The sequence below is a fragment of the Mustela nivalis genome, assembly GCF_964662115.1.
Source record: "Mustela nivalis genome assembly, chromosome: 3".
Lineage (NCBI taxonomy): Eukaryota > Metazoa > Chordata > Mammalia > Carnivora > Mustelidae > Mustela > Mustela nivalis.
In genome coordinates this window covers 50,598,362-50,624,729 of record NC_139022.1, presented here as the reverse complement: position 1 = coordinate 50,624,729, position 26,368 = coordinate 50,598,362, and the positions used below count along the sequence as shown (strand labels likewise).

The window sequence follows — 26,368 nt, the reverse complement described above, 5'->3', positions numbered from 1 at the left end:
CCCCAAATCCTTACCTCAGATAAAGAAATAATCACTTTTCAACACCCTATATACCAACTGCATTTAGTATCGCCTAGTTTAAATCATTTGCTTCCTTTTTGAAAATATTCCCTTCCTCTTGCTTTATGCTGAATCTTAAACATGTAAAGCCAAATACAGACTATAACATTATTTTACTTCTGGATACCTGAGGATAAATATTTGCTATTATAGGTTAAATAACCCAAACATATGATTATTAAGTAAAGAGAAAAAAATTGTCCAAGAATTACTGGACTGAGTCAGTCAAGTCAGAAATCTCTGGTCACCTAAACTACCCCCAAAAGTACCTAACATATAGATTCAGTTTAAGATTTAGGATAATGTATCACCTAATAAAAGAACTCAAAATAAATACCTAATACTACGTTTTAAGAGGAAAGAGAGAAAATGGGCACCTGGGTGGCTCAGTGGGTTAAAGCCTCTGCCTTTGGCTCAGGTCATGATCTCAGGGTCCTGGGATAGAGCCCGCATCAGGCTCTCTGCTCAGCAGGGAGCTTGCTTCCTCTTCTTTCTCTCTCTCTGCCTGCCTCTCTGCCTACTGGTGATCTCTGTCAAATAAACAAATAAAAAAATCTAATTAAAAAAAAAAAGAGGAGGGACGCCTGGGTGGCTCAGTTGGTTGGACGACTGCCTTCAGCTCAGGTCATGATCCCGGAGTCCCAGGACCGAGTCCCCTATCGGGCTCCCAGCTCCGCGGGGAGTCTGCTTCTCCCTCTGACCTTCTCTCTCATACTCTCTCTCACTGTCTCTCTCTCTCAAATAAATAAATAAAATCTTTAAAAAAAAAAAAAAAGAGGAAAGAGAGAAAAGAAAAACAGGGCAAATGAATAAATGTAATTCCCTCCTTCAATATGATGTTTTTAAAACTAGAACTTCACATTTACTTTGGAAGTCTTTTATTTTTTTTTTTAAGATTTTATTTATTTATTTGACAGAGATCACAAGTAGGCAGAGAGACAAGCAGAGAGAGGGGGGGAAGCAGGCTCCCCGCCGAGCAGAGAGCCCAATGTGGGGCTCGATCCCAGGACCCTGAGATCACAACCTGAGCCGAAGGCAGAGGCTTTAACCCTCTGAGCCACCCAGGTGCCCCCCACCTTTAAAAAAAAAAAAAAAAAGATTTATTTATTTATTTGACACACAGAGAGAGATCACAAGTAGGCAGAGAGGCAGGCAAGGAGAGGGAAACAGGCTCCCTGCTGAGCAGAGAGCCCAATGCGGGACTTGATCCCAGGACCCTGAGATCATGACCTCAGCTGAAGGCAGAGGCTTAACCCACTGAGCCACCCAGGCACTCACTTTGTTAAGTCTTTATTTTTTTTTTTTTAAGATTTTATTTATTTATCAGAGGGGGGGGGGAGCGAGCACAGGCAGAGGCGGAGGGAGAAGCAGGCTCCCTGCCGAGCAAGGAGCCCGATGTGGGACTCAATCCCAGGACGCTGGGATCATGACCTGAGCTGAAGGCAGCTACTTAACCAACTGAGCCACCCAGGCATCCCTGTTAAGTCTTTTAAAACTTTCTTTGCCAAGTCTTCCAAGATTGGGTAGAATTATTTGAAGTGTCATATAGCTTTTATGGAAGCAAAACGTAAGATTTCTTAAGAACTGGACCAAATTTCACTGCACATTCCACTACCTCTCTCAGTAGACACCAGCATTAATCAACAAACATCTTGACCCCAAACCAGTGTGTACCTAATACAATATGCAAAAGGCATTTTCTTTATCTTTTCCCAAAGAAGGTCTGCAATTTAATTCAAACAGTTAGATCTGCTCAATAAAACACTGCAGACATTCAGAGAAAAGAGATCTCTCTGATATTCACTCTTTTACAAAAAGAATACAAAATTCTTTACAAAAAGTCTCCTATGTGATGATAAGACATCTGGCTGGATTTATCAATCATTTATTTTATGCAAACAGTCTACATAAAATATTCTTTGCCTGAGCTTCGACAGTTGATTCTCACCCTCTTCCTACAGTCCCTGGACACTTCTTTTGAAACAGTTTTTTTGGCTTTTTTTGGGGGGGGGGGGTCTAATACTATTCTAGTATTAAGAACACTATCCTGCTTGAAATGTTTTAAAAACTACTCAAGAAACTTAACAGTGTTTCCTCTGGGGAGTCAAATTGAGTGCTGCTTTCATTTTTACTGATTAATTTTTTTTCTTTTAAGTAAGCTCTACACTTAACATGGGGCTTGAACTCCAAGATCAAGATTCACATGCTCTACCAACTGAGCTGGCCTAGCACCTTCTTTACTGCTTAAATTTTTAATAGTGATCTGTACTACTTCTACATGAACAGACAAAAAAAGCACTAAGCTACACTTAACAACAAAAATCCATAATTGTTGGCTTCTATAAAGGCCTTTCAAGATTATTATTTTCCACCTTTCATTGCATTCAATTGGTGACAAAATAAAAATTCAAGCTCATCAGCATCATATGTGTAAGGAAGGCCCTTATGATCTGAGCCCTTCATACCACTCCAGGGCACCCAACTACTCTAGCTATACTCTAACTAACTAGACTCCTAGGCACTTCTGACCAACTCATAATTTTTATCTTCTGGAAGGTTCTCACCCCCACTTTTTCACCTACCCAATGCTAACCTATTTTTAGGACTCAGTGTAGATGGCACCTCTCAAAAGTCTTATCTCTAATTTCTCTTGTCAGAGTTGAATCCTCTCTTTCCCAATATGCTTCCAGAGGTTCTTGAGTTTACCAGCTATTTCATTTACCATCCAATTGGGATTATTTATTTATTTATTTACCATCCAATTGGGATTATTTATTTATTCTAACTCCTTCAAGAAAAGACTCTCATCTTGTATTTCAACACTGTGCTCTCAATATCCAGTAGCCTGGTCCAAAGTAGTTACTCAAATGCTTGTGGAATATGAGTGAACTACCTCTCATATGTCAAGATCCAATTCCGTGAAGCTATCTTTTATTCCAAATAACCAGATGCTCTTCCCTCTAAACTCCTGTAGAACTTAAATCAATTGTCAACTTAAATTAGATCTATTTCCCCCATTAGACCATGAGCTTCTGAACAACAATCTCTGTTTTCATTTTCCTAACTGTACAAGCATTGTCTCAGGTATCTAGCAGAAATCAAATGTGTGTTGAGTGAATGAAATGAATATTCCTTAAAAGTACAAGTGAAAAAATAACAAGCACAGATAGCTTGTTCATTTTTTAAAAAATTTTATTTATTTATTTGAGAAAGAGAGAGAGAGAGAGTGAGCGAGCACGAACAGGATGAGGGGCAAAGGGAGAAGCAGACTCCCCACTCAGACCTGAGTCAAATGCAGACACTTAACCAGGCCGGCTCATTTTTTATTTATTTCTCCATATTTATGATAATAAGACACCATAAAGCTCTAAAAACATTTTGCACTTGCTTATGATTAGGGATAGGCAGCCACTAAAAGTCCCACTTTAAATGCCTTGCAAAGACTTGGGGAAGGGATGAGAACTGTAAGTGAAGGAGAGAAACTTTCCCTAGGGCAACAAAATGTAAGGATGTTGCTGGAATGCCGAATTGAAACCCTGAAGGCATTTTCCTATAGAAATAGTGGTATTCACTGTTATCCATGGTAGTTATGCGAGTTAACACTGCCTATGGGTTAAATAGTCATGTGCATGGGGCGCCTGGGTGGCTCAGTGGGTTAAAGCCTCTGCCTTCAGCTCAGGTCATGATCCCAGGACTGAGCCCCGCATCGGGCTCTCTGCTCAGCGGGAAGCCTGTTTCCCTTCCTCTCTCTCTCTGTCTGCCTCTCTGCCTACTTGTGATGTCAAATAAATCAATAAAATCTTAAAAAAAAAAAAAAATCATGATGTGCAGAGCTCGAACATAACCAAAACAGCCAGCACTATTTCTGTGAGTCCATCCTGGAGGTTTAGATTTTTGAATACTAGATATTCTTCTCTTAATATTTTCCCCCCACCCCACTCTGACAAAAGAAAATCTTAATCACATCACAGCAGGTTTGATATATTGTTTAATATATTTAATATAACAGCACAAAAATTTATGTTAACTCACATAATCTAATAGTATATTTTAATACTACTATGTTGAAAATATATGAACAAATTAACCAAATAACTTCCCCTAAACTTCAAGCTTTTCAGTGCACATATTAACCCATTTATTTTAGTTTATTATCTTAGTTTAAATCTGATGATGCCACTTTCTTTGCTACTTTCTCAAGGGGAGATTCTTTCCTCTCTCATATCCCCTTAGGTGGGGGTGGGTTGAGGTGGTGGGGTGGTGGGGGCTGGGGTGGTGGTGGTGGTGTTGGGGGTGATGGTGGTGGGATAATGGAGCTGGCTCATTTCACGTTACATTTACAACTCTACACTTGATCTTAGCCAACAGGCCGAGAAGCGATACATACATTTACAACTCTAAACATGCTAAGATACTCAACACTGCCTGGCAGGATTACTGGGTTTCCTAGAAAGCCTGCTTTCCCACTCTGAGTTAACTTCTTCAAACTTTTTTTTCCTCTCCTTAAACCTGTAACACACAAATTTTCCAACCCAGGCCACTTTCAGTTGAAGACCTACTTCACTCCATTAGAGAGAAATTCTCTCATATTTCCCTACCAAGTCTACACTGTTTCCCTCCTATTAAAATGGATAAAGCACTCCTGTTTCTATCAAAGACCAATACCCTCACTTGGGCAATGGATTCCAACTACTCTTGTGTTTCCAAGAAGTTGCCTTTGAGTAACCCCTCTCTCTCCTGCATGACCAGTTTCTCCTCTTCTACTTGATCATTCTATTGAACACACAAACATGCTCTAGTATCACTTATCTTTAAAACCCCTCTCTTGACCTTAGTCCACCACACATACACTGGATATGGCCCCTTTTTCTGTTCTACTCACAGAGAAACTTGTAGTGACCGTCATTTCCTGTCTCTATATTCTCACTCTAATTCACTCTTTAACCCTCCCTAATCTTAAAAAATTTCCTGAAGCTCAAGTGTCAAGGTCACCAATGACCACCATATAGCCAAAATCCACTGTTAGTATGATCTCTTAGTAACAGGAGACAAACTTGATCTCTCTCTTCTACCTGAAATAATGTCTTCTGGCCTGTATGACATTCTCCTGCTTCTCCTTCCTCTAATTTCCTTTAATGGTTCTGCTTTTCACTAGTCTTCTAAAAAATGGAATGCCTCAGCAAGTATTTTAGGGCTACTTTCTCTTTGCTGTTTTCTCACCTCGTCCCAATGTTTTAGCCAACATCCATATGATGCTAAATCTCAAATTTATAACCCTATCCTAATCCTCTTCTCTGAATATCCAACTATCTCATATGTCATTTGGATGTCTGAAACTTTTTTTTTTTAAGATTTTACTTATGTATTCATAAAAGAGAGAGCACACAGGAACTCACAAGCAGGGGAGGGGCAGAGGAGAGGAAGAGGCAGATTCCCCACTGAGCAGGGAGCCCAACATTGGGCTTGATCCCAGGACCATAGGATCGTGACCTGAGCTGAAGGCAGATGCTTATTAACCAACTGAGCCACCCAGGCGCCCATCTGAGATGTATAAACTAAACAGACACTTGATCCACAAATCTCCCTGCCACCCACCCACTGCCCCCATCCCGCCACACTTAAATCTTCAAATTCTCACTCCTCTAACATTACACACAGGCACATTTTATTCTGTTAAATCTTACAGTAGCAGCCTTACTCTTCCATACCATTCCAGTGGTATAAATATGCCAAAACCTTAAATTTCTGCATTTTATAGTCAGACTTCATTATTTTATGAGTGCAGATGCCCTATATCCACTCCAATTTCCAGACAACACCTGGATTCAAAGGCTAGATGAAAGCACTTACATCTATAGATGGTGTAGCAAAGATTTCAGCAATATGTTAAAGGTAAAGGATATATCCTATAATTTCTAAGAGGAAGCTAGTGTTAGTATCTTTAGATAGTCCCATTTTACGTGATTTTCCTTCTTATCAAACATCAAACTTAATAAAAAATAAATCACTGCAAAAAACTTGGCAAACAAACATATTTTCCTGAACAGCACATAAATAATAGAAAAGCGTACAGCATTCTGAAAGCCTTAGCCTCTTTTGTATAAATCCATCTTGAGATTACCACAAACATCAAATGTAAGAGTGCTGATCCAATCCTTATTTAAATGGGGGTGAGGTGTTATGGTTGGGAAGTACTTCAATCTGTTCCAAAATTATCCCCAATAATCTTTAAAATGCTGGTCTTTAAGCCTTTGGAACATGCTGTCCCATGCTTAATAGATCTGACCTATACATGAATAAGATACGGTAGAAGTGATTTCTAAAGCTAGATCACAAAAGACATTGCAGCTTCCACCTCATCTCCTGGATTGCTCACTTTGAAGCCAGCCATCATGCTATGAGGATACTCAGGTAACCCTATGGAAAGGCCAATCTGGGGCCCAAAGCAGCACCAACTTGTCAGCCAAATGAGTGAGTGACCTTGGAAACAGATCCTCTAGCCCCAGTAAAGTCAACAAATGTTGCTCACTTGGAGAGGGAATAAGCAGAATATACAGATTCTCTCATCTAATTGTAATCCACAATGGAAATTCCCAACAACCACCTTTCTGTGTGGTTAGCAAATGAGCTACTCTAGTCAGATTTTCCCAAATTCACTTTTAAACTTGGGACCACTGTTGTTAAACTCTAAACCAGCAGGATTTTCACACTGAAATATCAGGTAATCAGATTTTAAAAGAAAGTTGTTTATCCTCTTAAAGTATCTGCTTTTAAAGTAAAAAAGTAGCTTTAAAGTACCTTTTAAAAGTACCTTAAAAGTATTTTTAAAGTAAAAAATCCTTCTGGAGCTCAAATAAGAGTTATTATGATTTAAAATTCTTAAGTATATTGTGTTCCAGAATGTTAATTTTTGACAAAAACAGAAATCACTCTACCATATTAGCATATGTATTTGTCTTCTTAAAGAACATCCACAGATAGTGTTTGTGAAATTATGGGTTTCTGTGGACTATAATCTGAAAGACTAAACAAAAAATGTTAATGGCGTTTGCCTCTGCAGAGAGGATGCAGGCAGCTGAAGGACAGGGCAAGATTTATTTTCATTTCCTACACACTCTCTTGCACTTTTTAAAATGTGTGCTATAGGGGCGCCTGGGTGGCTCAGTGGTTAAGCCTCTGCCTTCAGCTCAGATCATGGTCTCAGGGTCCTGCGATCCCTCTCTACTCAGCAGGGAGCCTGCTTCCTCCTCTCTCTCTCTGCCTGCCTCTCTGCCTACTTGTGCTCTCTGTGAAATAAATAAATAAATAATCTTAATAAAATAAAATGTGTGCTATATGCATGTAATATCTACTCCAAGATAATACTGCTCAAAGATAATAAAAGTCTCTTTTTCTAACAAAGCTATATTTTTTGTTTAAAATGAGAGACACCTGAAAGAACTTTAGTATTTATTCAAAACCATGCCCATTACCTTTCTTTCAAAGTCTGCTAAATAAGATATTATCTGGGTATGTTAATAGTGCCTACATTTAAGTTTGAGGCCTAGAAGCAAGTTGCCTTTTTACGACTCTGGAAACAACCAAAATGATATGACAAGAAACAATCTGGCTTTGACAACATAAAAACACCATATGATTTTTTAAATTTCACATGTAGATCAGCTTTAAAAGCTGCCTGAGATAGTTGCTCCTCATACCACTTCAGAAAAATATTTGGAACAAAAACACAGTTAAAACATAGAATGCCCTCATTTTGTAGACACATAAGCTAAATTACAAGAAGGTTAAGTGATCTGTCCTTATCTAGCTAAAGACAGTGCCAAATATTTGACTCTAGGTTTCATTCTCCACTGAACCAAAGTCAATTATTTCTGATTTAGAAATCTGTTTAACAGAGAAATATTGTCCTATACCACTGGTTGGGCCTTAATTTCAATAAAAATTGGACAAAATAATGAGGATATATGTGCTAGGTAAAAATCATGTAAAATACCCTAAATAAATTAGGGTAATTAAATGATGAACATAGGTAACACAATAAAACCAGAAGCCTCCACTACTAGGTTTACAGAGGGTCTTCAACAACTTCATCAACATCCAATAAAAACAAATGAAAGATTTTAATTCACAACTCAGTAACAGTGAGATACATTAGGAACAGAATTACCCCTCTCCCCCATAATAATCTGCTTTTTGAGGCAGTCTACCAAACAGTGGTCACAGAAAATGAGAACTCTTTTTTTTCCTCCATTCAGTTACTCTTTTCTGTTCCTTACATTTAACATTTTGGCAAGAAAATTGTCACGGTTTAAGTCCGACTTCATGGTGCTAATAATAATATTTAATTAGCAGGCAGTTATCTGAATTGAGATACTAAACTTTTGTCAAAGACCTAATTCTACACTAAATAAAAAATCTCATTAGTACAATATAAACTAATATAAAATCATAGCATGTGGTAACTCATCATAAAATATCATTAAGTTGTAGGGAGAAAATCCTACCAACACATACCTCCAAAAGACAGTATATAAATTCCGTATGAAAGTGAAGCAATAACTGGATTTTAAAGCTGGCATAATACATTATATTGGTATAACAGAACAGATTTTTCTCAGTGGTTTTTTTTTTTTTTTAAGATTTTATTTATTATTTATTTGACAGAGAGAGATCACAAGTAGGCAGAGAGGCAGGCAGAGAGAGAGGAGGAAGCAGGCTCCCCACTGAGCAGAGAGCCGGATGCGGGACTGGATCCCAAGACCCTGAGATCATGACCTGAGCCGAAGGCAGCGGCTTAACCCACTGAGCCGCCCAGGCGCCCTCTCAGTGTTTTTTGAGTAAGCATTAACTTCCTGTGAAAATGTGTAACTTGTTTCAACTCAGGCCACTCTTTAATTCATTAGGATATATGTGATATGAGTGTTCAAACAAATGAGCACAATAATTAAAATACGTTTGTAGGTTTTGTCCAGTGTTACCTTTTTTTCCAAGTTTATTATCTTAACTGATAGCTAGTATCACCTTTCAGTGATGCTAATGTGTAAACTGATGTTAGAGAAAACAGGGGAAGAACTTTTGTGTTAGAATTAAGGAGCCATCAAAGAAATACTACTGAAATATCAGAAAAGATAAGAGTTTCTGAAATGAAACTATAACAAAGAAAAAGACAAGAAATTAAAGAAAGACTAGAATAAGAAGAGTAGAATGTCATAGGCCTAATTAAATAGATGCAATAAAATCAACTCTAATGATCATAAAAGAATATAATAGGGGAAATGTGTGTTATAGTCACATGGAAGCACTGCAAGATTTTGGAAGCAAGTTAATAAGCACACTGCTAAGTATGTTAAATATTATTATGGTAGAATGTTATCTTTCATCATTGTCTGGAGGTACTTTAACATAAGAGCTGTTTTTTTATATTATTGAAATAAAAATCTTGAGAAAACATATATGAAAGTCCAATTTAGGAACAGCACAGACATTAACAAATATTAAGACTGAATGGCTGAGACCAATTCATATCTGAATTTAGTCATAGCCAGTAAACTAAGGAATTAGACACCAGACTCCACAAATTAAATTTAGAAAGTATAAAATCAGTTGTATTTGTAGTAAGTATATAGATATTCAAGATGCATTAATATTTTATCAGATCTTAATATTTGGTGATAAATCATCATCTTAGCTGTGTCTGGTAGAGCTATAGTATCATATGGTTGAAAAGAACCTCAAGAAACTATAAAGAGGGGACGCCTGGGTGGCTCAGTTGGTTGGACGACTGCCTTCGGCTCAGGTCATGATCCTGGAGTCCTGGGATCGAGTCCCACATCGGACTCCCAGCTCCATGGGGAGTCTGCTTCTCTCTCTGACCTAAAGCCTCTGCCTTCGGCTCGGGTCATGATCCCAGGGTCCTGGGATCGAGCCCCACATCGGGCTCTATGCTTGGCAGGGAGCCTGCTTCCTCCTCTCTCTCTCTCTCTCTGCCTGCCTCTCTGCCTACTTGTGATCTCTGTCTGTCAAACAAATAAAATCTTTAAAAATATATATTAAAAAGAAAGAAAGAAAGAAAGAAAGAAACTATAAAGAGGAAGAGATACAGATATATCAGTATAAGTCAGTATAACTTTAGGGAACCCTAATCAAGTCACCCAGATTTCCTTGGGCCTCTGTTTTAATATGTTTAAAATGGGAGAGGGGCAGGAACAGAGGGCACATGAAAGACTCTCTGTCTAGATCTCTTCCAGTTCTAAAACTCTCTTGTCACTTCATTCTTCAGTTCACTTAAGGGAAGTGAGCAAATCTTAAAACAAGGAAGCTGTTTAAATCTGACATAGCAGGGAAGTGAAGGGAACTATAATTAACAAGAAACTTAGTATTTTCTTTTAGCAGAGAGAAAAAAGAATCATGTAAACAAATACAAGAATTCTAGGTTTCCTTAAAAAAGAACTGCTTTTATATTTTGTTATTAAGTAATCACAAAGTGACAGATGGCATTTCATGGGAACAGCTGTGATTAATATCAGGTTAAATGTCTTTAAAATAAAAATATATTGGTATGTTACACAAAATTTTCAACACCCCTCCAACCACAGAATGTCAACTTCCAAAGACTACTACAGTTTAGTTTGCCTAGTAAAATTTCTAACTTGTGTGTTTAACCTAGTCAATCGATTCAATTTCTGAAATCAAATGCAAATTATACATATAATACTTCTAAAACATGTGGGTTCAAAGGTTCAAAAATCACATTCAGTCCCTGAGATACACCAAAAATATGTAGAAAAATAAAAATAGAAATCACAACAACCATATGGCATAAAGAAAGCTGTCACAATTACTGGAAATGAACCCTACTTCCAACAAAAATACTAAAGGACAAATGTTTGCAGTCCTGCCTCAGCTCAGTGCATTCTCCTTCCCTCTTCATATATGTCCGTTTCAAAAAAATGTTCTCATTTTATCTCTTCACTCATGGAAAGGACAATACTTATCCCAATGTACTACCTTGTTACACATTTCTGACTTCTCCAGCCAAAGAAAATATCCTCTGCCTCCTTCCCTTGAGGCTTTGCAAAGTAATGGAATAATATGATAAACAATGCTAAAGTATTAAAAGGCAACCATACTTTAATGTCTACCCTTTCCAGATATCTCATTTGTAACATAAAAAGGGCCTGAACACAAAGAAATGACTACTGTAGAAATGTCAAGTCCTCCTTGAACAAGTTAGTCAAAGAAATATTTGGACTTCTGATTGTGGGAATAGCAGACTACGCAATTCAAACAGTTATCCTTTTGAAGTCAATTTAAAAAGCCAGACGAGGGGCGCCTGGGTGGCTCAGTGGGTTAAAGCCTCTGCCTTCGGCTCAGGTCATGATCCAGGGTCCTGGGATCGAGTCCTACATCGGGCACTCCTCCTCTCTCTCTGCCTGCCTCTTTGCCTACTTGTGATCTCTCTCTGTCAAATGAATAAAAAATCTTTAAAAATAAAAAAATAAAAAGCCAGACGAAATATTAAAATTATAATTATCCTCTTAAAAGCATCAAATAACTACCAACATAGTAAAGAATGAATAACCAGCCCAAATCCACCAAAAGTTGAAACCCAGAAAGGTGAGCTCAACTTTTGTCTTCCATGGGTTTGTCAACAAAAATATTTAAGAGTCTGAACTCTGAGACGTGTCTGACTTCCAGGACTGGGGAACAAAGATCAGAATCTGGGACCCACCAATGGTAAAGACTGTAATAAAAACACCACTGTCTTTGGGCTTGGACTCCACAGGGAGGCATCCTAAGACAAGAAAGAAGGAACCAGAAGGTGGCCCAGAAAAGTTAAAGATTTGAAATTGGATTAAGGTAGTCTCACACTCCAAGGCACTTGGCAATGGCAAATGAAAACTTCTCTAGAGAAAAATTAACTTCATCTTATACATCAAATTATTTCTGCAACAGACAATAGAATCAGACCTACAGAGAGTTGACATGTTGGAATTACAAGACACAGACTGAAAAATACTACATTCAAGGGGATAAAAGTCAAGCTTAACTATTTTTGCATGGAACTGAAAACTATACAAAGTAACACAGAAGATACGAAAAAGAACCAAATAAAAATTCTAGTAACTAGTAAAAGAGGCAAAAAAGATTGTAACTTCCAAATAGTAAGAAAAAAAATCTGAAATGAACAGTCAACTTGTCTAAATGGCAAGAAAGACAGGAAAAGGGAACTAATAAACAGGGCAAAGGTAAAGTACACAGTAAGATGGGAGAGTTAAATCCAACCTTGTCATATAAGAGACACACCAAAAAGAAGAATGCAAAAAGGCTGGACATAGAAGAATAGAAAACGATATACCATAAAAGGAATAATGAAGAAAAAGCTGGTGTTGTTATAGCAGTCTCGGACAAACTAAACTTTAATTCAAACAAAAACAAAAAAACAAAAACCAAAAAAACACTACCCGAATAAATGAGGAACACTTCATAATAGTAAGTCACTAAGGAGATATGATTACTATGCAATTCCATGCATCTACTAGCACAGCATCAAATACATTAAACAAAAACTGAGAGAACTACAAGAGGAAATAAAATCAAATCCACAATCAGAAAGGGATATTTTAACATACCCTTCTTTATAATTGAGACAAGCAAAAAAAAAAGATCATTAATGATGCTAAAGATATGAAATACAAGATTAACAAACGTGACGCAATGAAAACATCTGGAACACTGCACTCAACTGTGGAGGAAAAAGACAATATACTGGGCCATAATGCAGATCTCAAGTTTTAAAAGTGTGAAATAACAGACCCTTGAAACAGAATGTATTCTCTAATTATCTTGTACAGTTGTTAGAATCAAAAACAAATTAAAAAATAACTAGAATATCTCCACGTGTTTAGAAATTAAGAAATATAATACTTCTAATTAATCCAAAAGTCAACATTTTATATCAATAAAAATTAGAAAACATTTTAAGTGAATTATAAAAATACTATATATCATAACTTGAGTAATATAACTAGCTAAAACAGTGCTTAAGAGGAAATATTTGGCCTTAAATGCATGCAATTAAAGGGAAGAAATGCTGAAAAGTAGAGAACTATAAGAAATTAACAAAAAAACTGTAAAAAATTAACACCCAAAAAATAGAAGTAAAGAAATAAAGCAGAAATCAGCACACTAGAACACAAACATGCAATAAAAAGGATCAGCAAGATTCAAAAATTTAGTTCTTTTGAAAGACTACAAAATCTCTGCTGAGACTGATAAAGGAAAAAGAGAAGGTTCTTATAACCTGTATCAGAGATAAGAAGGGAATTCTTTCCTGAAGCCAATAGTATATAATTTGGTGAAGGTAAATTAAAAAGTGTGGATGAGACAGACAAGCTCTTAGAGGAAAAATTACCAAAATAATTAAGAGACAGAAAACCTGAATAGGCTTAGGAAGGAGAAATCCAATTAATTAAAAGCCTTTCCACAAAAAAAAAAAAATTCCCAACGCAGATGGCTTCCCTGCCAGACTGCAGCAAAAATTTGAGGAACAGAAATTCTAATCATACACAAACTTTTCCAGAACAGAAAATAAGGGTCAGTTTACCTTATGAAACTAGCATAACATTGATTTCTTGACAAGAACAATATAGGCCACCTCATTTATGAACACTGATGCAAAACAAACTGCTGGGTAAAATATTAATAAACTGAACCCAGGAATAATTTTAGAAGATAATACACTAAAACCAAATTAGATATATCCCAGAAATCAGATTAGGTTTAACAGTTAAATAAAATACAACATATTAACACAGTAAAAGAAAATTCATATGGCAATGAAAAGTCGTTAAAAAAAAAAAAAAGGAAAGCATTAAATTCAAAGAGAACAAAACACAAAATTGTTAGTAAATAAGATACAGCGGGGAACTTTTTTTTTTTAGTTTTTATTTTAATTACCTGGTGCTCATTATGACAAGCGCACTCTTTAATCCCCAGCAATTTTTCACTCAACCTCCCACCCACTTCCTCTCAGTTTGTTCTCTATATCAAGAGTCTGTTTCGTGGTTTGTCTCTCTTTTCTCCCTTTGCTCATTTGTTTTGTTTCTTAATTTCTACATATGAGTGAAATCATATGGTACTTGTCTTTCTCAGACTTATTTTGCTTAGCATTATACTCTAGCTCCATCCATGTCATTACAAGTGGCAAGATTTAATTCTTTTTAATGGCTGAATAATAGTTCATCATTCATACACATACACACACACACACACACACACACCCCACTTCTTGAACCTTTCATCAATGGAGGGACACTTGGGCTGCTTCCATATCTTGGCTATTGTAAATAATGCTGCAATAAACATAAGTGTGCATATATCCCTTTGAATTTGTTTTAGTATTCTTTGGGTAAATACCCAGTAGTGTGACCGCTGGATTGTAAGGTAGTTCTCTATTTTTAACTTTTTGAGGAAACTCCATACTGTTTTCCACTGACTGCATCAATCTGCATTCCTACCAACAGTGCACAAGGGTTCCTTTTTCTCCACAACTCACCAACACCTGTTGTTTCTTGTGTTCTTGAGTTTAGCCATGCTGACAGGTGTTACGTTTTGATTTGCATTTCCCTGATGGTAACCGATAATGAGCATTTTATCAAGTATCTGTCGCTCATTTGTATGTCTTCTTTGAAGAAATGTCTGTTTATATCTTCTGCCCATTTTTTCCATTGTATTATTGGGTTTTGGGTGTTGAGTTGTGCAAGTTCTTTATATATTTCAGATACTAACCCTCTACCAGACATGTCATTTGCAAGTATCTTCTCCCATTCAGTAGGCAGCTTTTTAGTTTTGTTGATTATTTCCTTTGCTATGCAGAAGCTTTTTATTTTGATGGAGTCCCAACAGTTTACTTTTGCTTTTGAGGCAAGGGGACCTATCTAGAAAAAAAGTTGCTGCACCCAGTGTCAGAGAAATTACTGCCTGTGCTGTCTTCTAGGATTTTTATGGTTTCATAATTTTTATGGTCTCATATTTAGATCTTTCATCCATTTTGAGTCTATTTTTGTGGGTAGTGTAAGGAAATGGTCCAGTTTCCTTCTTCTGCATGTGGCTGTCCAATTTTCCCAACACCCATTGCACAGTCTTTTCTGCTTTGTTGAAGATTAATTGACCACACAATTGTGGGTTTATTTCTGGATTTTCTACTCTGCTCCATAAATCTACATGTCTACTTTTGTGCCAATATCATACTGTTTTGATTGCTATAGCTTTGTAATATAACTTGATGTCTGGAATTGTGACGCCTCCAGCTTTGCATTTGCTTTTCAAGACTGCTTTGGCTATTCAAGTCTTTTGTGGTTCCACACAAATTTTAGGATTGTTTGTTCCATTTCTGTGAAAAATGCCATTGGTATTTGGATAGGGATTGCATTAAATGCGTAGACTGCTTTGGGTAGTAGAGACATTTTAACAATACTTGTTCTTCCAATCCATAAGCGTGAAATGTCTTTCCATTTCTTTGTGTTGTCTTCAACTCCTTTATTCAGAGTTTTATAGTTTTCAGAATACAGGTCTTTTACCTCTTTGGTTAGGTTTACTTCTAGGTGTCTTACTATTTTTGGAGCCATTGTAAATAGGATGGTTTTCCTAATTTCTCTTTCTGCTGCTTCATTATGGTACAAAGAAATGCAGCAGATTTCTGTAGATTGACTTTGAGCAGGGAACTTCTTTAATGTATTAAAGGTTTTAACAAAAAACAAAACAGAAAACAAACCTTCAGCAAACGTACTTGGGAGTGAAATGTTAAAAGCTTTCTCTTTGAGATCAGGAACAAGACAGGAAGGGCAGCCCTGGGATGATGCAGCATTCTATTTCTTGACCTGGGTAATAAATTCATGTGTTTACAATAACATATTAACTTCCTCATTTTATGTACAATCTAGAATATGTGTTATAGAAAAAAAGAAATACTTGGAGATGAACAAAAGGTTGATTAAGACTAACACTAAAGCTCAGCAACTCTGTAGGTCCTAATTTTCCCCCCATTATGATTAATTTCAAACCAATTAATATTTATTGGGCCTATCTGGCAACATGCATTATTAACCTTAAAGATGTTATAGCCTATCATCCAGTGACTTCATTATCTATGAACCCATCTTAAGGAAAAAGGCCAAGATAAAAAGAAATCCATAACATGCTAAGATGTTCATCCCACATGAAAATAAAATGGAAAACAACTAAATACCCAACTACAGGGAGTAGTTAAGAAAAATAATTCTTGGGGTGCCTGGATGGCTCAGTGGGCTAAAGCTTCTGCCTTCAGCCCAGGTCATGATCTCAGGGTCCTGGGATCGAGCCCTGCATCGGGCTTTCTGCTCACCAGGGAGCTTGCTTCCTCCTCTCTCTCTGCCTGCCTCTCTGCCTACTTGTGATCTCTGTCAAATAAATAAAATCCTAAATAAATAAATTTTTTAAAAAAGAAAAATAATTCTTTTAATGGGATTATTATACAGTCAATAAAAATAAGATTTACAAAGGAGTCTAAGAAATGTATATAACCTAATGCTTTTTAAAATTAGAAATATACACACACAAACATGTATACTACAACGGGGGATATGTCTTAGGCACGGAAAAAAGACAAAATGAGACAAAGGGAGAGAGGGGTTGGGGTAGACAAAAGCTATACTGGTTTTTTTATATGATGAGCTTTTGCATATTATCTGTACTTCTTATTTTATTTCTTGAATTTCCTATAATGACTATATAAAGCTTTAATAATGGGGTATATAAGAACTGAAGAAAATAATCACATACCTATGTATCTTATTTTAATTACTTCAAAATATAATTAAAATCTCAATTTTTATCTCACTATGATTTTATTCAGGTAAACTATTTTCTAATGGTTAAACTATATAAGTCTATAATTTGCTAATTATTTATAATTATACTTAGTGTTGTAAATCATATAACCATAAAAATAATAAAAATTCAATCTCCAAAGATATTTCATCTCCAGTTTTCTGGCTAAAATTCTAAACCAGTTTGCTCCTAACAGCTAAAAGAGAAAATGATCTATAAACAGGCAACAGGCAGTCATTTCTGCTTTGACATAAATAAATTTATTTATGACATAAGTTTTGTCATAAATAAATTTATTTGTAAAAGCAAAATAACTGTCAGTCTCTGAACAAAAGATTATTATGGCTCCTCACTTTCTGGTGCAACCATTTTCAACCTCAGTTCTGCCAATATTCTGGTATTTTATGAGCCAGTTTTGAGGTATGTCTTAAGTAATCTGTTATCAATCATAAAGTATAGATGTGTTTAATGCTTAGCATTAGAAATAATAATAAACTGAAGCAAATGTAAGATCATCCCTATATGACTTAACATAGTTTGCATCCCAGTACATTTTAATGAGAGGAAAAGAATAGAGTAGAGGTAAATCTTAGATCTTGGGAATTCCACATTCACTTATTCAATACTTTCTGAGCATCTATTTGAGGCCAGGCACTGTGCAAACAACAGAAACAGAACTGAAAACTATAAGTTACAGGGTTAAACATAACTGTCATTTTACAATTTAAAGCTTTTAATAGACTAACCCAATCCTACTTTTCACTACTTGTCAGCACAAACTTTTTCCCTCTAGTTCTCTGATGTTCTTTTAAAACATTCTAGTTTTCCCTCTTGCCAAACTTCTGCTCAGGCTGCTCCCCAGCCTAAGTGCTTTTTGTCCATTTACCAGCACCTGTAGAACGCTCACCACAAGGTAGGCACTGTGCTTCAAATGAGAAGGAAAAGGACTTTTCTATTTTTTTTTTTTTAAAGATTTTATTTATTTATTTATTTGACAGAGAGAAATCACAAGTAGTCGGAGAGGCAGGCAGAGAGAGAGAGAGAGGGAAGCAGGCTCCCCGCTGAGCAGAGAGCCCGATGCGGGACTCGATCCCAGGACCCTGAGATCATGACCTGAGCCGAAGGTAGCGGCTTAACCCACTGAGCCACCCAGGCGCCCCAGGACTTTTCTATTTTTTGAAGCCCGGGTTGAGTCCCACTTCTTTCTCAAAGAATTACTTATTATCCTCGCCATATTCTGAATGCTGTAACTACTATCTAACATGGTGGCTCCCAACCTTTAATATAAGAAATGATTTTTAATATCAAGATGTTTCACGAATCTTATTCTCACTCCTCAGATGATCTCATCTGGTCCCATAGCCCTAAATACCATCTGTACACTGATAACTTTCAAACATATACCTCCAGCTTCACCTCTCCCTTGAACTCCTAATAGATATGCCTATTCAAAGTCTTGAATATTTTATAGGAATCTCAAACATAGCCACATCCAAAACAAAACTCCTGATTTACAACTCTAAACCTGTTTTCCACCTACCCCCTACCCAACAGCCCATCTCAGTAAAATGTGCCACTTTTCATCCAGTTGCTCATGTTGAAAAACTTGGGAGTCATCCTTTACTTCTTTCCCTCATACTCCACGTCTAATCCATCAGTAAATCCTAATTATTCTACTTTTGTTCTTTAAAGGTTTTATTTTTTTATTTTGAGAGAGAGAGCGAGGGAGAGTGCGAGTGAGGGAGGGGCATAGAGATAGAATCTCAAGTAGACTCCAGGCTGAGTGTGGAGCCCGACATGGGGTTTGATCTCATGAAACTGAGATCATGACCTGACTGAGCCAGTCAGGTGCCTTTCTACTTCCTGAGTATATCACAAAGCTGACAACTTCTTTGCTCCCCAATCACTACTACCTTCTCCAAGCAGCACATTTTCAACCCAGATTATTATAAGATTTTTCCTAACTGGTTTTCCTTCTTCCATTCTTGTCTTTAATTTTGAACACAAGTTGGAATAATCCTCTAAAACAAAACAAAACAAAAAAACAAAACCAACTCAAATCTGGATATTCCCATGCTTGAAACACTATAATGATTTCCATTTCACTCAGAGTAAAATGGAATCTTTAAATGACTTTCAATGCCCTATTTGATCTAGCCTCTGCCTATCCTACCAAATGTCTTAACCACTCTCCCCTTCACTCACTCTGCGTCAGCCACACTAGCCTCCCTGTTGGTTCTTCCAACATGCCAAAGCACTTCCATTTCAGAAGACACTGCTCCTTCTCCCTGAACATTTTCCCTCAGATAGCTCTGTAGCTTACTCCCATCACTTCCTTCAGGTCTCTCAGTTCAAGGGGCCTCTCAAAAAGCCCTTTCCTCACCAATCTATGTAAAGTAGTATCCTGGGGCACCTGGGTGGCTCAGTGGGTTAAAGCCTCTGCCTTTGGCTTAGGTCATGATCCAAGACACTAAGAATACAAAAATAATTAAGACAAGGTAATGTCTTGAGACATATAAAAATAATACTTACCGAATATAACATATACTAGAGATAAAAATATAGATTATAAAATTGTAGCACAACAGGGGAAGTAACTAACATTTTACAGGTAGATGTTTAGGGAAAGTTTTAGTCGTGACGATACTTAACAAATACTCACAAAATCAAGTAACAGAAGGTATTCTTCAGTTTACTTTACATGTGAAATGAGGGTTTTAAGTCTCAAAGTGCTACAGTAATTTGCTACCATGAGATAAGCTAGCCTCAGAATGAAACCAAAACAAGGGGAATGACAGAGCTGAACAGATCACAGAGAAACTGAGCCAAGTCCTTGATGATTTCAGGCTAGATAAAGCCTCAGATAAAGTTCAGCTACAAGATCTAATCATTCCCTCTGTTCAGACTGTTTAAGCAGTCTGAATTTGGTTTTCTGTCACTTGCAATATAAGAATACAAATGAATGTCTATGAATTCTTTAAAAAAGCAAAGTACTTGCTTATTTCAAGGTGTAGGGCCACCACTGGCATTTTTGAAGGGATGAATCTTTTAGTATATGGGATTTCTACCTACTAGTTCTCAGTAGGCCCTTACAACCACTGTGACAACCAAAAATGTACCTATATATTTTCCAAATGCCTAAGGGAAAAAAAAAATCTATTTTCTAATGGTTTTATATGTGCCCATTTCTCTCAGTGGTTCCACGAGGTACACATAAATGTACTTAACATCAACCTTAAGAGTAACTGGGTGATGGACAGAAAAGAGGGCATGTGATGTATTAAGTGCGGGGTGTTATATAAGACTGATGAATTGGGGCGCCTGGGTGGCTCAGTCGTTAAGCTTCTGCCTTCAGCTTGAGTCATGATCCCAGGGTCCTGGGATGGAGCCCCGCATCAGGATCCCTGCTCAGTGGGGAGCCTGCTACTCCCTCTACCACTCCCCCTGCTTGTGTTCCCTCTCTCAATGTCTCTCTCTCTCTCTCTGTCAAATAAATAAATAAATAAAGACTGATGTATCATTGAACTCTACCTCTGAAACTAATAATATATGTTAATTAATTGAATTTAATTTTTTTAAAGATTTTTATTTCTTTATTTGACAGACAGAGATCACAAGCAGGCAGAGAGAGAAGGCTCTCTATCCCAGGACCCTGGGATCATGACCTGAGCTGAAGGCTTTAACCCACTGAGCCACCCAGGCGCCCCTTGAATTTAATTTTTTAAAAAAGTAAAGAAAAACATCAACCTTAGAAGAACAGGGATGTATCACTGAAATGTTTAATTTTACATAATCCAATTTTAATCAGTGATTTATGACTACCTCAGTGTTTGGCCAAAATCCTATGCATAGCTTATTATCAACTGTTGAGGTAAGCGGTGCTATAAGTTTGCTCCTACTATTGGAAAATTCTTACTTATTTAAACTTACTTCTCCACAAAATACTGTAGAGACATGTCACTGATATTATTGGTCGCCTTCCCCTTAGCCATTCACCTAACTTCCTCCTACACTGAAATGCCAGATAATGGTTTTTCCAGCCCCCTTGATAGTAGGACATGAACATGCCAGCATGACATCTGACATAGGGCTTCTGTAAAAGGTTTATTTGCCTAATCAAGAGACTGGAGGGCAAACTTCCTACAATCTTTGGTGGCTATGTGAGACTGTGATGTCTGGAGCAGAAAGAGGAATGTGCAGCAGTAGGAGGATGAACCTAAGCGCAAAGATCAGCACACTAAGGATAAAGATGAAGAGCACCTCAACCCTTGATATAAGGTCATTGTCACTGACTGCCCAGCAATCCTCCAACTCTGGGCTTCCTTTTATGTGAAATACTATTTACTGTTGGTCAGTGTTATGTAACCTGAAGCAAAACTAATATAAGATATATTCAAGATTTGAAAGCTGCTGAAAGTGGGAGAACCAAGATGACTGCAGGATTAGAGTGGCTGGCTGGGAGAAAGGGGTTCACAAAAGGGAAACTAGAAGGAAGAGAAACATATACACATATGCATATGTAAACACACAAGGTGAGGGTATGTGCATTAAAATCAAATTTCATGTGATTCTGTTTGGTATGAGGTAAGCTTATAGCACATCTAAGATAGAGATATATAGCAAGCAATGTGGGAAGTCAAGTTGCAGAATGAAGAAGCATCCACACAAAAATGACAATTTATATCATTAAAAACAGGATACAACTACCAAGAGAACACAGTGAAAAGCACAGAGATCCTTGAGTACATTGGTTACCTCCTGTCATTTTAGATGAGGTTCATCCACTGGTTAGGCCAAGTAGAGTAATTCCACTCCTCTTGACAAAGATACTATGACCGACTTGGCAGCAAGACCTTCTCCATTTGTTCAATCAGAATAGAGGTTAGGACTTTTGGGAAAAGACTAGAAGAGAATCCTTCTCTCTCCCTGTGGAAATTAAGAAGGCTATCACACGAACATTGCTGATAGCCATTTTTTTTTTCTTACTAGGAGGGAAGCCAGTCTGAGCATAAAGCGCAACCAGGAGGACAAAGTTGACATAGTAGCAGAAAAATGAACTTCAGCCCTGATGACATAAGCCTATTCTTGAAACCAATTCTATCTGTGCACATGCCAATTATATAAGTCAATACATTCTTTTTGCTTTTAAATTCAGTTTGCATCTTAACTAATGCAGGAACTGCTATGTTTTGAGGGAAGTAGTGCAGGAAATGTGAAAAAATTTTCGGAGACATAAGAGAATCAGGACATACAATGCAGAAGAACCAAGAAATCAGATAATCTTATTCCTGTATAGTATATTTCGCAAAAGATCTTAGGAACCAAGGATAACTGAGGAAAGACCATTAGAATTGGTGATTAGGAAGTCATAGGTGACTTTTAAAGTAGCACTTTTAAAGTAGCACTCTGACTACAGAGTGCAAAGTAAGAATAATTAATATTTATTAGGAACTCCATAATGTACCAAACACTTGGGTGGACATTTAACATGTGTTAAACTCCTTCAATTATGACTCTGTAAGCAAGTTTAACATTCTGTTTTATAGATAAAAAATAGAGTGAGTAGTAACTTGCCCACAGCCACATAGCCACTAAGTGGTTTTAATAGACTTCAAACCCAGATTTATCTGGCTCAAAAGTCAATGTTTTTTTCTACTACACCAGACTTCTGGAATTAAAGAATAAAAATACAATGGCACAGCAGGCTCAAAATTCAGACTGGCCTCACTGAGTTGCACTCAGCACTGTATTTGGCAGCCTTGACACAGAAGCATATGTATACTCGAGAGAGGGAGAGACTAACGGACAGTTCTACAGAAAGACAGGGAGGGATGATTGTGACACATCTGGAGGGGCCTATTCTTGAAAAAGGGGAAGGGCATTTCTTCCTCTGAGACAGGAGTAAATAAGGAAATCATACTGAGGATAGAAAAGAATATACAGCTGACATTTTTCTCAGGAAAAGAGATCAAGTTATTTGCTATAAAAACCTTCAGAAATGAGACAGTAAGGAACACAATCAGCACTAAAGACCCAGTAGAGAGCAGAGCACCAACTGGTATAAAAACCAACCAATATCCACAAACAACTTGTCTCTTGTATCGTTCAGGGGCTCAGGGGTCAAAATGAAAGAGCTAGTGATGAGGCTCATTCTGGATTGGGGACTAGAAAGGTATATCCACAGAAAAGAAAGCACGTTGGGGCATCATTAGTAAAATCTGATGACTGTGGGATCCTGGTTTAGAGAGGCAAATGAAGTCAGCAGTAGGCTAATGGGTTAGATGAACAGAGAGACAAAGAGGGGTTCATAAAGACAGCGAGTGAGAAGGAGAAAACAGATTCCCTAAGAGAGGAAGAGTAAGAGATTTTTAATAACAGTTTGTAATCAGAGATGTGTTTTGACATAATCCTTCAAATTATTTTGCCAGAGGTAGAGAGCCATTGCCTGGAGCTCAGCAGTCCTACTATACCTTCAGCCAAAAGCACAGAATTGAGATAACCCCCTCGAAAAACGTACAGCCCTAGATTGTAGAAAAATGAAGGCTAAAAACAAATGAATGAACTAGCCCATACAGGAATCAAACATAAAAATATCTCCCATTTTTTTGAACTAAACAATTTTATCTCTAAATTTAAGAAATTAAAAAAAATTTTTTAAAGAAGGAAATTCATTAAGAGGTCTAAGTCTACAGCAAAGGGAAAGAGATTATGTGTCATGAGGCAGAATGAAAAGTAAACAAATCTGACAGGCCAATTATACAACCCACATATTAAAGATTGTTAGTACAGAATTCCAATACGGCAAGGATAGTCTGTGTTTAATAACTTGGGAGGGCACCTAGCATAGCTTTTACAAAATGATACTACTCAATTTAATGTTAATAAAATAGTCCACCCATTTGCAATCTCAAAGGAGAAGCTATCAATTATATCTATAATCTCATTTTTACAATTTTGGGATTCTTGAGAAATTATCCAACTACTTCTCTCTCCCTTTGGAAGTAAATGACAAAGGCTATCACATGAACCTTGCTGATAGCCATCTTTTTACTAGGAGGGAAGCTAGTCCCAGCATGAAGCCCAAACAGAAGGACAGAGTTGAGATAACTGCAGAAAGACAGAAAATATGGGAAAAACAGCCATGGCAACTTCCTCCACTACCATTTCAATCCTGCAGTTTGCCCTTATAAACTCTGGCAAGAGACCAGGTTATTTAACACAGTTTCTTACACCATTAATTCTGAGTACCCTTGCCCCAGAAATGAAGGAGGGAGAACTGAGACTGGCACAGCCTAAATTTTGCAGAAAATACCAAGTCCTATAGCGACTGTTAATAGAAACAAAGGAGAATCCATGAAATTTGAGAGGTTTTGAGTTTAAAAAGCTTTTCTCCATTTTAGTTCTTTCTAAATAAAACAAAGAGCGTGTGCAATACGGGTTTCTAAAGCTTGGCTGGTCAATTTGAGCGAACACTGAATAAAAGAATAAATCATTTAACCTTTCCTGTGCTATTACATATCTTACAATCACAAGCCTTCTCTTTTAAAACGAACACTTCCCAATTCTTTCACTAGATCTAGAAAACGTAAGCCCCCGCCTTAAAAGTTCGGAGACCGAAGATTTACTATAGTTAGAGATTAATTTCCATGAACAATCATTTGCATCCCAGGCACCATTCTCTACTTTGCAGTTCAATGGGCCAAGGAGTCTCCAACTCTTCCAACCACCCGTTTCCTGGGGACTTGATTCCCTCATCAAGGTGAAGCTTTTTCTTTGTAAGTCTGCATACGAGGCTACCGGGTATTCTTCCCAATTAAACTTTTAAAGGAAGCAAGAGGGTCAAAACCAGGAAGATGGGGAGGCGACTAAAATAGGAGGGGCAACGACCCACCCACCTAAAGCAAAGGAGAGACCGCTTGGAGGGGTGAAGCTTCACCAGGAACCAGGAAAGGTGTTGAGGGCAGCAGGCGTCGCGAACCCCCACCCACTGTGTGAGAATGGAGGGCTTGCAAAGCCAGGGTCCAGCTGGAGGCCTGAAAGGGGGCACAGGGCGGAGAGAGGGTGGGACGTGGAGACAAGAGAGCGGCAGAGTCCGGCCGAGCACCACTAAGGTCTGGAGCAACGGCGAGGCAAAGACACCAAAGCTTGCGCTTCACTCACCTGCCAGACGCTCGCCCCGCGGCCAGAAGTACGGACGCCGCCTGGGCGCTTCCTCTCCTGCGGGACACAGCCGCTGCCGCTGCCGGAGCTCCAGGACCCGAGAGGAGAGGGTGGTGCAGAAGCAGGCAAAACGCCGACCGGACCCGAGCCCAGAGAGGCGTACATAGGGAGCGCCGGGGGACCGGGAAGGCAACTCGGTGCTCCACCTTCCTCAGCAGTAACTAACAACGCCTCCCGGGAACAGCATCGTGCCAGCCTCGGCCCGCTGCTCCCGGGCCTTCGCCCGCAGCTCCCCCCCAGCAGCGGCCGGGTTTCCGTCGGCCACACTCCGCCCCCTCGCTACTTGGCCTCCGCCATCTTGTTGGAGGCGGGAAGAATGCAGCGCGCATGCGTGCGTGGGGATCGCCGGCGTGTTCCTGCCCCGCAAGGAGGGGCTGGAATGCGCAGTCGCTTTGCCGCAGCGCTCTCAGACCCCTTGGTTATTCGCGGTCCTGGCCCTCGCGGGCTTGCTACTTGGGATGCAGAATCTCAGTCGCCAGACCTACTGGCCTTTCTTTGACTGGTTAGCGGCTTAATTAATAAAACCCTTCTACACACCCACAGTTATTCAGCAAACACCAATCTAGCACCTATAGTGTGAACCGTTCTAGGCTAAGTGCTGATGATGGATTGATAAAACCTGCTTCCAGCCCTAACGGAGCTCATAATCTAGCAAAAAAGACAAAGATGAACGAGTAATTCTCATTCTTGTTTTGTAGCTACGTACCACCTCCTCTCTCTCACCCACCCCCATTTTAATTCAAAGCATACCTATTCTGGGAGGTCTCGTTTGTCTCACACAGTTTTACCTGTTCTTTGCCTTTAATTACCTCTCTAGCTTAATTGCATTCAACATTAATTCAACAAATAATATTTGAGTTTCTATTATATACTTAATATTGTCGTAGGCTCCAGCAGTAAGAAATATAAATTCATGGAACTTACATTCTAGTGGTAAAGAATGGACAATAAAAGACAAATCACAGAATTAACGTTTGACAGTGATAAGGGATGGGAAAAGAGCAAACCACCAAAAGATGAAGGAGAGTGAAGGGTGGTAATTGGCAGTCTCTCTCTGGAGATGACATCTGATCTGAGACTGACCACAGGGGCCAGGAGCCAAGAGAAGGTCTGGGTCAGAGACATCCAGGCAGAAGAAACAGCAAAAGCAGAGTTCTGAGGTGGGAATGAGACCAGGAGGTAAGAGGGACAAAGAGAATAGGTGGCATGGACAGTGGGA

At 38.2% G+C, this 26,368-nt stretch overlaps 1 protein-coding gene across 8 annotated transcripts in view; it reads right to left on the bottom strand.

The window, feature by feature from the left end:
* The window catches only part of APC (APC regulator of WNT signaling pathway), a 133,869-nt gene extending 108,391 nt beyond the window's left edge, over positions 1 to 25,478 (bottom strand). For 5 of the 8 annotated variants that reach the window (XM_082723696.1, XM_082723698.1, XM_082723691.1 and 2 more), the window contains exon 1: positions 25,090 to 25,477. Coding sequence is in view for 4 of the 8 variants with exons in the window: in XM_082723697.1 (XP_082579823.1) it covers positions 25,090 to 25,254 (165 nt within the window). In the remaining 4 variants the exon portion in view is untranslated. Of the gene's footprint in view, positions 1 to 25,089 lie in introns of all 8 variants that reach the window. The other 3 variants (XM_082723693.1, XM_082723690.1, XM_082723695.1) reach the window with 1 other exon arrangement.
* Between the last annotated feature and the right edge of the window lie 890 nt (positions 25,479 to 26,368).